Raw genomic sequence first — 18,110 nt, 5'->3', positions numbered from 1 at the left:
AGGTCTGATATGCACTTTGCAAAGTTTATATATATACTGTATATATAATAGTGGTTTTTTTCCCCCTTCTTCTAACAGTAACGAAAATCTTGTTTGCTTGTGTGGACAGCTTATGACGTTCATTTATGAATACAGAACAATTACTCCAGTGCATGCACAACTGATTCTGAGATCAATTTAAAATTCAGGATTTCACTGAGGAGTTGCATATTATGACGGTGTGGAAAGAGTGAGACATACAGATTGGGGAGATCTTATATTTGAAATGTTCAGGTTGATAGATGGCAATAAAAACCAGAATATTTGGTCCATTTGACCCATTGTATATCAGTGCAATCACAACACAGACAGTACCTCCCTGAGTTGTTTAACTTTAAATAAGTAGATATCAACATAGAAAAGCTAAATGCTTCAATTCCCCTCTGTTAACCCCCCCGCCCCTTGAACTTGAACAGTAACAAGAATAAAATTTGCACATCAAAAGGTTTTCATGGTAATAATAAAATATGGAGTGCATCTTGGGCTAACACATTTGGATTTGGGTCACAGTGTCCCACTGTTATGTCGGTTTTTACTTAGTTACATGCTGGTATCGTGCACCAAAAATAGTAGCCTATAGCTGAACATGTAGAAGTGCAACACATTGTGAGCTTGTAGATCTGCTATTTTTGGGGCTTGGCATTTACATGCAAACAAGAATAATTCGGGCTTTAGCAGCTTGCTGGAGAAGGAGCAAAGAAGTAGAGAGCCAGTAGAATAAGGTAGACCACCACCAGAGCAGTGCCTGAGAGATGAACAAAAAGGTCAATAACATCTGAACAGGAGACTTGTATAGAAAATTACATTAATGTTAATTTATGGAAGAAATTGGATTGGCACAACCAACAATGTTAATTAATCTAAAATACCATCCTAGGGATGATCTGAGGTCGAGAGTTGGCCCCAAGGGATAAAGAGGTCTCTAATGTTCTGACAGATTCTTCACAAACTGGCAGCAGTACATCACAATGATTATGACTCAGAAGGACATTTGCAAGTAATTACCTGTGATGATTTCTGATTACTTATATTATATTTGTACGAACAGTTACTTTATGACTACATAGGTAACACGTGTTGATTCCTGTCTAGTGTTTTAAAATGTTATTTCTTCTTAAAGCTGCACTATGCATGATTTTTTTCAGTCTATTTGAAATCATGTGAGGGTTGAAAACAGGGGAGTTCAGCCCATTGCCCGGGTTAAAATACTACTAGTACACATTTACTGTAATGAGTGTATCAAAATTTACCTCTTGCTGCCACATGGGGCCGCTAACGTACTTGAAGTGTAAAAACTACTGCAGATTTAACACTTCATCAGCTATAGTATGAGTCAACCAGGGTAAAATCCTAGCCTCACATAGCCATACTAATATCACTGCTGCCTTGGGCAATATGCATTGCAAAGGCAGATTGAAGGCTGGCTATATGAGGCTAGTAAAATCCTGCCCTGATACAGTTAAAGGCTAACATGCAGGTTGTATTTTTGCTCAATAAACAATGTGGACTAGAGCAAAAGTGACTTTCCCTAACCCTAACCCTAAATTTATTATGATTCTGAAAGATGTTGCTGGATTAGTCGCTGTATAACAACTTACCCTGAAAATAGTCTGACTTGCCATCCATGAAGATATAGTTGACGACAATCACACTGAAGATACTGGCCCACAGGTGCAAGTCACTGAATATGAGCAAGAAGCCCACATCCTAAAAACAATGCACAAATAGTCTGTTATCAGGAAATGAAACCACCACCAGTAGTTTTTCTTTTCTTTAAAAGCAACAATCATAAGGAGGGTGTCTTACATAGAAAGCGTTGAATAAGACGAGCAGAGGAATTTGTAGCATGCAAACCTGCACGGCAATACAGCTTCCCACCTCCAGACTGAAAAAGTAAACCATTTTGATACAGTTAGGTCCAGGGACCCCAGTGGTCCCACTTTGGGATATTTTCCACAGAGATTTGAGTGTGTGGTTGCTGCTTTATTTTGTTCATACTTTGGCTATTCGAAAATAGCTGATCTACAAGCTCACAACGTGAAATCAATGTTTTGTGTCGCTGGCCTGGCACATATCTTTTCGGATGGAGTCAAGTACGTATCAATTTGGGGGTCCTGGACATGAACATATTTGAGTACCACTGCTTTAGACTTCTGTGACACAGCATTTCACTTTTGGGTTTCCAAAGGACCTACTGTACCTGAGGCTGATATTGTTCTGTAGGGCAAACTGGATCCCGTTGACAATCTCTGGGATCTCTGGAACCATCGCCAGAACTGTTACCCCTATGAAATACTAGAGAGAAAGAGAGAATAATGTCAGAGGTGTTCTACAAAATTCTATGCAATGTGTGTGTGAGTCAGTGTGTATTCACCTGTGAGATATTGGGCTGGCTTAGGATTGGCTGGATGTGCTCAGTGGCGAGATCAGCACATGCAGACATTAGCACAGTTCCTATGATGAGGATGACCAGTGATCTCCAGCGTGACCAGTGGACCACTGCTCCGGGGTTGCCCGTTACTGAACCCACACAAAGGCATGACGTGGACACTCGTCATTTTCGTCACATTTGGTTCCATTTGTACACTCAGACTTACATACATGCTCAGGATATTTCGGCAGGAGACCAAGGCGGTCTGACAGTTATCTATGTTGTTAAGCACCAGCTACATTACATAATCTGGAGTCTTTTTACATTCAATTTAGCTGTATTTCTTACACAGAGTAACGAAACGAAGGAGAGTCTCATACCAGGTCCCACACCAACATGGATATCATAGATATGGGAGTGTGTCTTCAATGTGAAGATGAGACCAATGATGTAGGCAACAGGCAAGAGGACACATACAGTGTAGATCAGCGGTCTAGACATGAGCAGACACAAGGAAAGAAAAATACTGTAGGTATATAACAACGTAGCCTTTTTATTTTATTCCAGCTAATATTCCAGCTACAATATCAAATTAATAGACAATCACTTACTCAATGTGGTCGTGGAACAATGTTTTGTTGTTCTGTTGAAGAAAATAGAAAATCAAAAACAAGTTGTCATAGTATTTAGCCTTTATTTGCCCTAGGTGAGTGACTGTGATCTGTTAGTAGCCAAGGGCTACTAACCAAGTAGTAGTACCAAGGGCTAATCCCGCAAATACCTGACCAATCAGGGCAGGCGAAAATGCTCGAAGTCAACGAGGGTAACGTCGCCGTAGTAGAAGGATCTCAGCATGTCAAACATGGCTGGTATGGTTGCAGTGATGATTAAAAACGTTTTTGTGTGGGTGTAGACCTGGTCCAGAGCGTTAGAGAGAAGACGCTCTGGACCAGGGCTACCCTGGCTGTATTTGCTCGCCTACAGATCATTAGCTCTTGCTTACTGGTCAGGCTGATACGCCAACGACGAATTCCCAGGTGGTACTCTATATGGTATACCGTTTTCATTGAGTAAATACTTTATTAGTCAGAAATGTAAACAGCAAGTGGTACAGTAAGACATTAAAGCTAAAAGGATAACACCTTGTTTCCGTTGTGGTCCTATGTATGAAATACATAATCAGTATATTAAGGCATGTTTATAAAAATGTGTAGCAGTGTAAGGAAATGTTCTAATTCAACAGGTCACTGACCAGGTCATAGTGGCAGTTATGGCAGACAAACGGCCCACTACTATTGCTTGTGGTGTTTCCTCCTGTGGAGGTGCAAGCATCACACACCAGGTTCCCATAGGCCTTTGAGAATAGTGTGGGGGCGAACACACCTGGATGACAGAGAATTCACACCTTAGAATAAAATGTAAGAACAAACTTGGAGACAATTAGCAAATAAGAATATTACTATATTAAACCCTATATACTTCTTTGACAGGGTCCCCCAGGGGTCTGTACTTGGTCCTCTCTTTTCCCCCCTTTATACCAAATCTCTTTGCTGATCCACAAGTCGTGTGACGCAAGCTTCTAGATACATTTTACACTCTCAAGAGTTCAATTATTGTTAAACATCTGCATTACTTAAGTAAGTCTACACAATTAGAGAATGTAGAAAAGTGTTATTGTGATCAACATTTGCCTGTTAGCTCTCCTATGGTACCACTACCAACATCAATACAGCATTTCTTTGCATGGAAATGTGTGCTCTTTAGTTTTGGGTCTGCAAGGGTAAATCTCATCAAATGGTGGTCTGTGGCTCCAAAGCAGAATAAATAAATAATGGGCCTTGATATGAAAAGAGTTGAAATCCACTGCTGTAAGAAATCTACATTTAGGGCATAAGTATAAATGAGATCCAAGCGCTTACCTCCAACAGAGATAAAGAGCAGAGCAGAGCTCACTCCTGTAGAGCGGCTATTGAAGCGCTGCTCGCTGTGTTTCAGACCGCCAATGATCATACAGATCCCCTGAAAGACACAAATTGTTCATGTTTATAGTTTTACAACTACCGGTAGGTAGTTCAGGTCAAGGAATAATTATGTACAGTGTAATATGCAGAGTGACTTATTATCATTTGTTTTTATTTTTTCTGTTTCAATTCTGTTTTCAGTCTCAATAAATGGATGGGTGGGATGGATGGACGGATAAAAACGAAAGACAATTTCTGTATATTTTATTTTAATTTGCTTTGTAAATACACAATATCGTTTCAGTTGGTTTTATAGAGTGTGTTTTGTTTATTTGTTTCAGTTAAAAAAAAGGTCACACCTCGTTTTTAGTTTTAAATAGGCCTATAACCAGTAAGACGCCCTAAAGGGCGACGTCGCGTGCACGCATCAGTTGAGAATATATGCTGACCACATATATGGAGCTGAACCCATGTCAAAGCCCTTAGGCGCTTTGGCATGGGGGGTCAGATTAACATGGAATGAATTCTGTATTGGCCATATAAGGAGCATGTCTTGAGTGTACAGGTCTATGGGACCCGGTGACTACCGGCGATAGCAGGCGAACGGGCGATGGTTCGAAAGGTGGGCGGGGCAACGTCGCCCGAAAATATACAAATAATTCATCTTTTTGGGCGATGACTGGCGATTGGGCGATGTGTCGGCCGATGCTCGCCCGCTGTTAAAACGTACTGTAAGGGTGGTAGTGGGGACATTCTCTTGAGTGTAAAGGGTTTGATGAGGGCCCAGGTAGGGCCGGGCCTACATTTTCAGGCCTGTTGAGAACTCGCCGGCTGTCAGGCGTGGCTGCACTAATAACTTTGGGGCAGGCCCGTCTAGAGTTTGCAGGTATGAGTCAAAAGGGAGACATCGAAGAGGAAGGATGGATGGGGATTGGGGAAGGATCAACATATGGAATGTCAGAACAGGTTCTGAAATATATCCATCCATATATGGAGATCTAAGGGTTTGAGGTCAGCTAGAGTTGCTGGCCAATATTGATGACATCAGGGATGTCCCTATATGGGCTTAATTGCGACAGCATGTAGCATTTACTATGACATCAGGGATCCCCATCCCTGATGATGTCACATGATGTCACGAGACCATCTATGCATTCTATGTGAATGATGGGAAATGGACGTTTTCATAGTAAATGCGAGCTGCGGTCGCAATAATCTCAACTAACTATACGAACAAGAAGGTCTGCAGAGCAGACCTAGTCATGGCCAAGGCCTAGAAATCTCTCAACTTTGCTCATTACAAAGTTTTGCCTGATGGTGGCACTTGAGGTCAAAGGGTCACCAAACCAAAGGGTTCAGGACTCATGGGGCTCTATTTTTGTCCTTCTACTAATTACAGGTACTTTGCCTTTTTTTACTATTTTGAAAAACATTATGAATAGTTAAAATAGCCAATCTACATCGATACGTTGTGAGCTTGAAGATTGGCTATTTTAACTATTCAAAAATGTTTTTCAAAATAGTAAAAAAGGCACCTTTGTAATCTGTTTGATGACCCAATGATGTGTTCACACCATATTGAACTTTAGAAACTTTATTTTTAATGTTGAAAGTGGCAAGCCCCATGTTTCCATTTTGTTGTACAGGGACTTACAGGGATGAAAAGGATGCATCCAAGTAGTGTGCCAGTCAGTGCTGCCTTAACCATCTCCTGTAGACAGGGATTGTCTGTCCGATGACCTCTGATCAGGGCTGTGATGTAGAAGGTCAACTCTGTGATAGAGCCGAAGGAAGCGTTTACCACTGCTCCCACCGCAAAGTTACTCTGGGCTGAGATACTGCAAGGGAGACAGAACAGGAGAACTGCAAATCCTCAGTGTTCATTTCAATCTGACTGAGTGGCAACCACAGTCTTATTGTTCGGTGACTTTATATATATTGTTTTATTATTATGGATATATCCCAAAAGCTACTCTTCCCACAATTTTGACGGCACACACACAAGTAATACGATATGTCAAATCGACCAATTGTGATCTGTTCATTTTTAAATTTAAATTTGAAAGTTATAGATTGTCTAAACTCTCCAAACACGGTAGAGTGAACGATTCTCAGAGATGCTCTGTCTTGAATCTAGGGTTTTCTAATCAGATTAGATAAGATTCTTAGTGATTAATCTATTGATACATTTTTCAATTAATCAAATAATTGAGAGCAGTTTCTTTTAATCACATTTCAACAAAATACATTTTCATGACTAACATGACCCCGTTCTACTTAGTCGTAGAACGGGGTCACGGAAAAATACAGAACATTGCTCTCATCTGTCTGCTATTTTTGGTATTTTTGAAGGTTGTTGATAGTTTGACCACTCCCATCAATTATTTTATAAAATGTATTCCATTTAAATAATCAATTAAAATACGTTTGACTAACTGTTGCACCCTTATTTTATCCTTGTGTGAATTTATCCCAAGAAAGAGCACATACCTGGCAATTCCCATACCAATGTAATAGGACAAAGGTATTGTGGAACAGACTGCTATGCCAAACTTGACTTCTGAGCTGGCATACTTATTGTCTTTGTCAATGTATCCAATCACCAGAGCAACTATTACCAGAGGGAGGAGATCTGAGATGAGAGTCAAAGATTTAAACTGGTTTTATGCCTCGCAGACACAAACATGCACAAACACACACACAATATACAATGAACCCTTCAGGTCATCTTTAGGTAAAGGATACTGACAGCAAAGACATTGATCCCATCAACTGTATATTTGTAGTAGTACCAGTTTATTGCATGGTAACAGCATAGGAGTGCTCTGGTGTCACGCTAAGAAAATATAAATGACATAGTTAGTGAACCTGAAGCATATATTCACAGCTTAGCTATATTTTGTACAAAACAAATTCCATGAATGGTTACATTTTTTGATTTAGCATATATTTACATTTTCTCCATGGTCCCAAAATATTTCCTGAATAATTGAATCAAAGTTGGTTAAACTTCATTCAGTTAATATGTCATGGATGTTTCAATTAAAATTTTTAATCAATCTTAGTTTAGATTTAGATCTTTTCTCCAGGAAAATCTTCAACCAGACTTTTCAAATCAGTCCACACTTTAAAATGCACTACAACGCAACAATAATGCAACTTTGATGATGATGATGATCATATGAATAAAATGTATTGGGTAAACTCAATATCAAAACAAGCACACTCATAGTTGTAGCTTGCAATGCCAAAACGTTTATTACGGACAAAGAAAAACAACATTTCGGAGAGTGATGCTACCTTCTTCTGGGTGGTCTGAAAAGAGAAAGTTTCAAGTCTATGCAAGAAGATTTTCAAACCGTACTGAAATTAACTGAATCACTGGCTTCCTAGAAAAACTAAAACAAACATGGTACGTCTTGGAAAATAATCCGCAGTCTTGTCAAGTACACCATATACCATATTTATCACCCCGGCTGGGTCACCCGAGTGAGGGGTATGATGTTATACCATATTTATCACCCCGGCTGGGTCACCCGAGTGAGGGGTATGATGTTATACCATATTTATCACCCCGGCTGGGTCACCCGAGTGAGGGGTATGATGTTATACCATATTTATCACCCCGGCTGGGTCACCCGAGTGAGGGGTATGATGTTATACCCTATTTATCACCCCGGCTGGGTCACCCGAGTGAGGGGTATGATGTTATACCATATTTATCACCCGGCTGGGTCACCCGAGTGAGGGGTATGATGTTATACCATATTTATCACCCCGGCTGGGTCACCCGAGGCCGAGGGAAGGGTATGATGTTCGCGAGACCCGAAACCCCGATGACCTTGGGATACATCACTGAGGATACGTCCCAGTTGCATCCAAGCGATGTATTTTCGTTCTGGGGTATTCTATTTATAGTGACTCATAGGAATAGACTATGTGACTGACAACCAGGTATAGTCTGGTGACCACCGGAGAGACGGGTGACAGCCGGAATGTAGACGGCACGCCGGGAGCAGTATGGGTTAGCGCCCCAGCCTGCATCCTCCGTGAGGAGGAAGCCCAAAAACCTTCGATGAGGCCTTTAGGGGCCATTCGAGCCGCAAACGGAGCCTGCAGTACCACCGTTGCCCAGGTGGAGCCTGCAGAATCATTGCGGCTCAAGAAACCACCACTCCTGAATGAAATGTCTGGTGCAACACACAGGTCCTAGCTGTACTCCTGGTGAGAGCAGGAGTGGACCTGGTGAGACGTAGGAGGGGCCCGGACAGGAGTCAACCCACAGAGCCTAGTCCCTCTACATGCCAGAATAGTACCTCCCAGTCCTGGCAGAGTAGTTCCAGGAGTGGATCCAACGGATTGTGTGGCCCTGGTCTTTCCCTAGTGGGTCTGATCGAGAGTAGCTACTGGTATGGGACGTACTGTAAGTCAGGATTTGATCAGTATGATGTTCGCGAGACCCGAAACCCCGATGACCTTGTGGTACATCACTGAGGATACGTCCCAGTTGCATCCAAGCGATGTGTTTTCGTTCAGATAGTCAATGATCTAGGTATGCCAAACCACCAGTATGGTACTTTAAGAGTGCAAAAAGCTAGTTTCAATAAGACCATATCAACCGGCGTCAGGGTGTTTTTGTACTGTAACTGGATCACTATGTCTTACCTTCACCCGTGAGCATGAGAAAACAGAGATGTCTTCAGGTGCCATGAGGAGAATGGTCCCCAGGGTACGTGCGTTCATCTTTGCCACAGGGATGGTGAAGACCAGTATCCAGGAGAGGAAGCAAGCCAGGGCATGAACCACGACCAGAAGAGGATAACCCAGCAGCAGCCATACATATGTGGTCAATCGATGCTACACAACATGAAGGGGACACCACTTCATTAAATGATCATGTGCTGAACTTGATTTCCATGTCTGGTTTAGTCTGTTGCTGTGTCACAAAGGCTTTGTTCAGACACTAGGCAAATCCAATTTGTTTCTCAAATCTGATCTTTAGGATTGACTGTCCACCAGGGCAGGCATTTTATGGAGGCCATGAAGGCCATGGCTGCCGTTGCCCCTCAGTTTGGCCTTCTGCCCTTCAAAACAAAATCCCACTTGTGTGAAGTGAGGGGTGCCTGGTAATGTTTGTTAAAACTAAACAAGCATTAAAAGTACATAGACTTCCATATACATCACAGGCTGTTGAGATTCTGATTCTAATAAAAACAATGTGATTCCAATCTGGATTGGCCAAAAATCGGATTTGGGCTGCCAGTCTGAACATAAACCGTCTTTCTTTCCATACATTTCATAGGCTCTCTAGTTTCTGTATAAAGAGCTGTGATCCAATATGAGTGAGACACAGTGATAGCACACATACCCAGTAGGGTTTCCTTGGAGGTCCTCCCGGAAGTTCCCGGACTGTTGCATCAGTGGATGAAGGGAGCAGGACGGCTTCCTCCACCCCATTTAAAGTGCACTCACAGTGAGGGGAATTCTCACAGCACCTCACTGCATTTCCTACCTGGAGTAAGGATAGAGTAATTCAAAAAACAACTTTAATATTGAACTTGGCTGATATTTAATGTAAATCCTTTCATTGGAAATAAAAAGATACTTCGGAATGTGTTATGGGTGGCAACAGCTTCTGCTGGAAAATCACGGCACATCTACATAAAACTTGTCAAATGTGTTGTTCTATGTATAGGCTGGCTAGTGCTGAAACGATAGGATTTGATGACAAATCATGACAATAAACAAAAGATTAGAACTAATTAGAAAAAAGGAAAAAAAATAAAAAGGGTTGTACCCTGCCCTTTTTTTCTTCTTTCTAGTTATTTGTTCGGCCGAAAAATCTTTGCTTATTGTCATGATTTTTCAGTGAGCCGAGTTGGCTTTGTCCGAGGCTTAATCCATTGAGACCTGGAACGCATCCATGTCACGTTAGCGTTTAACCACACATTATGTTATAATTTAGCTATTGAAAAATAGCAGATCTACAAGCTCATAGCGCGCCACCGAGTGGCGCGCTATGAACTTGTAGGTCTGCTATTTTTGAAAAATCGTTAAAATGTGCCTCAAATCTTTCCGAAAATTGTCATGATTTAGAAAACATTTTTTTTTAAATTTCGACGTCAGGCCTGAATGGGTTAAAGGGGGCGGGACTGCAACTATCTATTGGAAGAGACAGGGGGAATAACACAGACTCCAGCTACACGCAAACGGTACCTCAAGTATTGACTTGCCGAAAGGCCACAGGAAGTACCACGCCAACTGCCAGCAAAGCTTACCTGCAAAAAGAAGGGGAAAACAAAAAGGTGTTTGCGCACATGATGGTTATCCAGTGAGATTAGTTAGTGATCAAATGTAGTGATAATGAAGCCATGGTCATATCCATACCATACGTTGCTCCAAGGACAGTGCTGAACATTAGTATGCTGACCACAAGGTATGCCAGAAACATCCACCACCCAAACATGAACACATACGCTACGTTTCCAAATGTGATTAGATGACCTGATAGCAGAACAAGAAAAGTAAGACACATGATCAGGCCAGCATAGTGAAAACATCCATATAAGCCATTAATTACTGATACATATGGTACTATGTACTTAGTTACAGATATATCAATGCCATCCGTCTGTATCACTTGGCAGTGGCATGAAACCTCACAAAACAATCAAATAAGCTACTTCGGAGTAGCTTATTACCTGCATCTATGTGTGGTTTAATGATGGTAAGTTCAAAGTAGAGCTCTTTAACGACATCAGAGCGCTCTTCAAGTGGACGCTCCGTCACATGGCTCTTCCATTTTCTGAAACCAAACTGGCATTATGCACGCCCGCACGCGTGCGCGCACACGCACGCACGCACGCACGCACGCACGCACGCACGCACGCACGCACGCACGCACGCACGCACGCACGCACGCACGCACGCACGCACGCACGCACGCACGCACGCACGCACGCACGCACGCACGCACGCACGCACGCACGCACGCACGCACGCACGCACGCACGCACGCACGCACGCACGCACGCACGCACGCACACACACACACACACACACACACACACACACACACACACACACACACACACACACACACACACACACACACACACACACACACACACACACACACACACACACACACACCAATAATTGAAGTCAATGCATGAGTTTTTAACAACTGAAAATGTATGGAAATCCTTCTCCTTTGCCCTCACCCTATAGTTGTTGACTAATTTATTGGCTTCCACTTCATTCTCTGCTCTGATAGTGGTCTTGCATGGGATTTCTTCCCGGCAACTGTCATCACAAACAGGGTGGCTGTGACCTGATGTGACACACAGTGCCATTGACATGATAACAGTATAGGATGAAATGCCATATTATTGTGAAATGGTATTTCCCTTGAGAGTAGAGCTCACATGTGTGTGTGGACAGGCATTTAGTTGTGCAGAGTCCTGGATGGAGGGACGGATGTGGTGATGTGTTCCACGTGTCGAGTAAATCGGGTTGTTGGGAAGCTCCCTGGGAGTCCTGCTCCACTAGAGAATCTGCAACAGGAGAACACAGTTGTAATCAAATGTAACTGACTCTGTCTTATTATGGGATGTTATGGGACATCATAAAAGGCATCCATCCATTGGCTTGGCATGGACATTTGGGTGACATGGTATAGTTTAACATTGATTTATCATAAAACATAGCATCTGTGAAGCTTTTATACAGTATATTATCAGTGAGTTTAGTGAAGTATTTTAATGTGCTGAAAACTGTACCTCAAAGAGTCAAATAAATATTACACAATTGTTCAGTGGGTGCCTGCTGCCCGGGAGGTTAGGGCGCATCTCCTGTTCAACTCCTAGGCCAGATGGACCGTTTGCCGCATATCGCTCAGTGTTTCCTGTTTATTTTCACTGTCGCTATCAATAACGGCTCAAAACCTCCCTCCCCCAAAAATAATGAACTCTCACACCATTTGCAATGTGCATGCCATGTGCAATAACTAAATGCCACAATTTTTGTATTTTTCCAGTTTTTCATGTGTCTATGAGGTGACAGTACTTCATTAGACACCCTGGAGTCGTTTTTATGTGCAATGGTATATTAACTTTGTATTTAGAGTTTCTTCCTGGAGGCTGAACCCTTGACAGTCAAACAGGCCAATGAAATAAACAGTAATATACTGACATCACACTATCAGCCCCTCCCCTAACCCCTACGCCTTTATCATACAACTACAGCTGTGGGTGCGGCTTCAGTTCAGGTGGATCACCACCCATCACCACCCACCAGGCAAACCAGGCATCCTTAATGAACTGGTGGGCGTGCCCACATAAAAACAGCATTTTAACTAATACTGTACACTTTTTTGAAAAAATTATACCTCCTTATATAACAATAAGACCTGATGATCATGTTTTAGGGTGGAAAAAAATCACGGCACTCCATCTTTAAATCTTACATTTTGATTCAGCCATCATATTGGCGTCCCCTCCCCCAATAAATCAATGCTATAGAGACACACGGGGACTACAAATTTCACGCCCCCAAATTAGACAGCGTCCCCACTTCTGGTCTGTTGGCACGGATACTGCAGGCCAGCCCATAGAAGTCCATTGAAATTCAACTGTAGTTATAGCCTACTTTTAAAATAATATGAAATGAACTGAAGACTATATTGATTTGAATAAAAATATGTTTCCAAATGTATGAAGTGTCTTTGTCAACATATATTGTTGTTTTCTCAATAGAGGATGTATTTCACATTTAATTTACCACTTGAATGAGTTACCCATAATGTTAACGGAGCAGAGGGTTGACGGCAGACAGAGAACTCAATATACGATTCCCGATCCCGACTGACTTTGTTATTCATGTCTATATTTTGAACATGTCACAGGATTACTATAAATGTTCTACCTACCACGGAGCTCCGACGGTGTGTTTTACCGCTGTCAACTTGTTGTATAATTAACTTTGCTGAATAGTTGCATGGGAAAATAACCCAGCTAAATGGAGGAGTGACATCCTGACATTTTCAACTACCTAGTGAATTCTCCAGATGAGTATTAAATTAATAATAGTCTTGCAAGATGCTGTTTAGATCATTTTCAACAAATACATAGCATATAAAACGAAATACAACAAATATATCTGAGTATTGAAAACCTCAAGGGATGCATCCGTGACGTATATACCGTGCGACCACTTTGACTTGAGATTTACACTTTTCACAAACTGATGGAGTATATTATAGTACATTGTAGGATGTATATTGAAATGGCAGGTATGTGACATTGAAAGGACAAATTAAACATATGGGACACTTTATTAGAACACAAAAATAATCGCTATAGCCTCAGTAATGAACCAGTGAAATTAGGGTATTTTATGATGCCTCTCATAGGGATTGCATTGGCAGCTGCAGTACACAGTTGAAACGGACCAGAAGTGGGGCCGCTGTCTCATTTGGGGGCGTGCAATTTGTAGTCCCGTGTGTTTCTATTGAACACTCTTTACTGTGTCTGTGTGTTGAACCAATGAAAAGTATTAAAAGGTGCTTCTGACAAAACCAGCTAACTCCATTGGACCTGTGTGCTAAAGGAGCTAACTCCACCCCTCTCCGCCTCTCATGCAAGTATCTGACAATTATATAAAGTCACAATACCAACTTTGATGAGGCAGTATTGGTTTTTATTAAAAAAATATAAGGTTTTCTTCATTTCCTGGAAAATGAACGTTTTGGAGTTAGCTGATTTCTATGTTTGCAGCTTCAGAACAAAGTAGGCCTTTGTTTAGCATCAATGAACCTATAAATTATCCATGTAACAACCTGCCTCAGTCACCAGCCTGCCATCTCTGTCCTTTGCTTGATATATAATTATATATCTCTAGAATGTGAGGTGCTGCTCCTCCTAATTACTGACCACTCAAGACAAAGAGGTCAAAAGCATGACCGCAACATGCAAGCTGCTTCCCTTTTTGAAGGTTCAGATTCAGAACTGGGCCCTGTTGGAGCCTATTGGGTTCCAATTCCTCTTTCTGTTTGACTTTCAGCTGGATGTGAAACTGGTTTATCATGTTTGTCAGTCACTGGTGGTGGCAATTAGCCCTTCACTAAATCCCACCCCAAAAAGCGATTGTCCAATGCCAATCCAAATAGTTTAGCAATGGTTGCTATGCAGGTCAAGCTTTCTTCACTGCTAACATGCCTATTGGACAAGGATGGTTTGGGGAGGGACTTAGTGAAGGGCTAATTGTCTCCACCAGGCCGAAGGCATGGGGAGAGAGTATGTTTTGCACTCCGTCCGTGTGTGTGTCCGTCCGTCCGTCCTTTCTTCCGTCCTTCCGTTACCAGCTAATCTCCGCCACCGTTGGCCCGATCCATGCCAAACTTTGCACACACACTCCCTGGATGCCAACGACGAACCTCTGCCCCAAATATTCTTCAACGGCCTGTTATAGGCAGCGCCACCATGAGGCCGATTTAGGCAAAACACATTTCTGTAGATTACTCGTACACATTTTATCCATACATCACACAATTCGGTATACACTATCTCCATAGTAAATGGTAAATGGTGCATTTATATAGCGCCTTTATCCAAGGCGCTTTACATAGATTGTGCATTACATTCACCCATTCACACACACATTCATACACCGATTGCGGCGGAAGCCATGCAAGGTACCAACCAGCACATCGGGAGCAATTTGGGGTTCAGTGTCTTGCCCAAGGACACTTCGACATGTAGACAGGAGGAGCCGGGATTCGAACCGCCGACCCATGGATCATTGGACGACCTGCTCTACCTCTTGAGCCACAGACTAGGCTTATCTCACCATAGTCATGTGATCAACACGGATCTGCGCCATTTCCCATCTTCCATCCTGATTGGCTAATATTGGCTTCCAAAGCTCACATGATTGGTCCGTTTCGAACAAAAAGCCACAAATCACAAACACAGTGTGCAATAGGCCTATCTCACAGAATTTCCCCGCCCCCTTTTTACGCCCCCTTTCGGGGCTAGTGGTGATAGCGTGACGTCACTCCATAGACACTACATGTTAACAGAGGTTATTTAAGAAGTCTACAACTTTTGTTTTCTCAAGGTAAGGTTTGTTCTATCTGTTCGAGCTGATTTACCATCTTGTTTGCTTCATAATAATATTGGTCTGTCACATTTTTACATTAGAAAATGTACTTAGATTCTCCAGAGAAAAAAACGTGTAAATGCTAATGTTAAATGACACCACTATCTACCGGAAGTGGGCGTGGAAAGCGGGCTGTGAGATAAGCCTATTTCCGTGAAATTATACACGCACATTTCCACTAGGCAGAGGACGACATGCCACTAATTGTTTTTCCAAATCAGCCTCATGGTGGCGCTATAACAGGCCAATTTCTGTTTTTAGCTATAACTGCATCAATCTGTATACAACTTATGTATGCGCACTCCCTAGAGGCCATGGAAAAACATTGTCCCTGCATCCCTCCACATCTGCCGGTTATAGCGCCACCATGAGGCTGATTTCTGCTAAACACATTGCTTATGTTAGTCGCACAGATTTCATCCAAATCTCACGCAAATCGGTACACATGATCTCTGTAGTCATGTGATCAAGACGAGTCTGTTGTATTTCTCAGATTCTACACTGATTGGCTAACATTCCCTTCCAAAGTTTTCAGGAGTGGCCCGTTTTTTACATAATCGTTTCCATTAATCTGTATATAGTTTTATCTTTATTTATATAATTATCTCCTTTAACCACTTTCAACCTGGCATGCTTTTTAGGGCAAAAAGTATAATATTAAGTAGACCATTATGGCCTGGGCTTTGTAGTTATTTGTCATATCTGCCTTGTGTAACTTTTGTTTATCCAATTAAATCGCTATTTATTATATATCTTTTATAGGCCTATGATAAAATGTCATGGTCATTGGGAGACAATAGAATAATAATAATTATTATAGGCATATAGGCTACAGTGTGATGGTTACAAGTTACAACATGCTTATGCAACTGAAAAACTGTCTACTGAAACATGTTGTAATGTTACATAAGAAGGCCACTTTTGTCCATGTCTCTTTTGTGATGAATTTAAGAGAAAACAAACAACAGCATTGGGAACTCTCACTCACGCACACACACATGCGCGCGCGCACACACACACACACACACACACACACACACACACACACACACACACACACACACACACACACACACACACACACACACACAGGCAGTCGCAGACACAGTGGCATGCACAGATAGACACTAGGGGTGCTAGAGAACCCCCTGCCCTTTTCCCTCTGGACAAATGTGCCCCTTTAAAAAAGTGTTTTTTTTTTTTTTTTTGTACAGTGTACACTCACTGTACAACTACAACATGTGGACCATGGTCGGTTCCACGCGCTGCACAAGGTGGCAATGTGCCCTTTTTTTACTTGAGCACCTGCCCCTCTAAATGTCTGTGCACGCCACTGCGCAGACATAATATAACGGTGCCGCTTCGTCATATATAAGTTATATACCATATGTTGAATTTATGCTAGTGATATCGAAGAGTAATGCATATGCTTAATATAATTTACAACTACGTCTACTACTCGCCATATGGACAATCTCGTGCGTGTATTTAAAGTTTTGCATTGTATTATAACCACATATCAATTTAACGTCACCTTCGGTAGCCTGTCTTCTTCTCAGGCTTTTCGTATCAGCGTGCGTGGTTGAAAGGGACATCTCTGCTCTTCACGTTATATCTATATTATCTAATAGTGTACACAGAGTACAGTAACACTACAGTAGCCTACTACAGCCTGGGTAATGCACTTGTGTTCTTCAAGACAAGCAGCGACGCGACTGCTGCGAGCGGGCGCACTGATTCACGGATCAGACACGCGTGGGGTTATGGGAAATGTAGGCCTAGTGGTGGACAGAATTTACCTTAGTAGTGTACTTTACTTGAGTATTTGTATTTTTGGGATACTTATGGACTCTACATTTCAAAGAGAAACATTGGTCTGCTATTTTCACTAGGATTGTTTGTTTTTTAAGTAGTGGACATTTCTTTTTTTAAAGTCGTAAGTTTTAAAAGAGCAATGCAATGATATTAAAAAAGAAATGTAGGCCTACTTCTAGCCTAATTTGCACTTTTGAATACTTAAGTATTTAAAGCATGTAGGCCTACTTGCCAGAGTGAATTGTGCTGTTTTGAAATTTATTGAAATTTATTGAAAATATTTCCAGCACAGGATGAAATCCTCTACGCCAGACTCATAACAGACATAAATACATATTAAAATTCACAAGTACATACACATTCATATGTTTTTGTTGACCAAAATTTGTCAAGTCTATTCTTAAAAGTGTTGACTGAAGGAGCCTGGACTTCCTCCGGAAGTTTATTCCATGCAGCTTTCTTTACACAGCTCTACGTGTAAAGAAATTCTTTCTCTTTTCTGAATGACAATTTAGTGGTAAGAGTTTAAGAGAATTCCCTCTCAACTCATACCTGTTGTCCCAGAAATGGACAACAGGCTCGGCTGTAAAGTCATATATCTGGTGAACAAGTTTATAGACCTCGATCATATCTCCTCTGTGCCTCCTGTACACTAACGTTGGTAACTGTAAGTGTCTTAACCTTTCTTCATATGACACTTCTTTCAACCCTGGTATTAATTTAGTAGCCCTTCTCTGAACCTTCTCTATTTTCTCTATGTATTT

General features: G+C 41.8%; 1 protein-coding gene across 1 annotated transcript; it reads right to left on the bottom strand.

Moving 5' to 3' along the window:
- Positions 1-387: 387 nt before the first annotated feature.
- On the bottom strand, positions 388-17,237 carry LOC306923774 (uncharacterized protein). The gene is made up of 20 exons (XM_079502071.1): positions 17,066-17,237; positions 11,799-11,927; positions 11,595-11,704; positions 11,073-11,187; positions 10,759-10,875; positions 10,588-10,649; positions 9,740-9,883; positions 9,037-9,228; positions 7,117-7,207; positions 6,862-7,003; positions 6,026-6,209; positions 4,330-4,429; positions 3,663-3,793; positions 3,022-3,053; positions 2,791-2,903; positions 2,414-2,559; positions 2,240-2,334; positions 1,846-1,924; positions 1,638-1,746; positions 388-784 (listed from the first exon to the last, which is right to left on the bottom strand). Exons 1-20 carry the CDS (start codon positions 17,124-17,126, stop codon positions 711-713), a joined length of 2,226 nt encoding a protein of 741 aa, XP_079358197.1. The 5' UTR covers positions 17,127-17,237; the 3' UTR covers positions 388-710.
- Between the last annotated feature and the right edge of the window lie 873 nt (positions 17,238-18,110).

The sequence above is a fragment of the Electrona antarctica genome, assembly GCF_951216825.1.
Source record: "Electrona antarctica genome assembly, chromosome: 5".
Lineage (NCBI taxonomy): Eukaryota > Metazoa > Chordata > Actinopteri > Myctophiformes > Myctophidae > Electrona > Electrona antarctica.
This window is presented reverse-complemented; position numbering and strand designations above follow the sequence as displayed.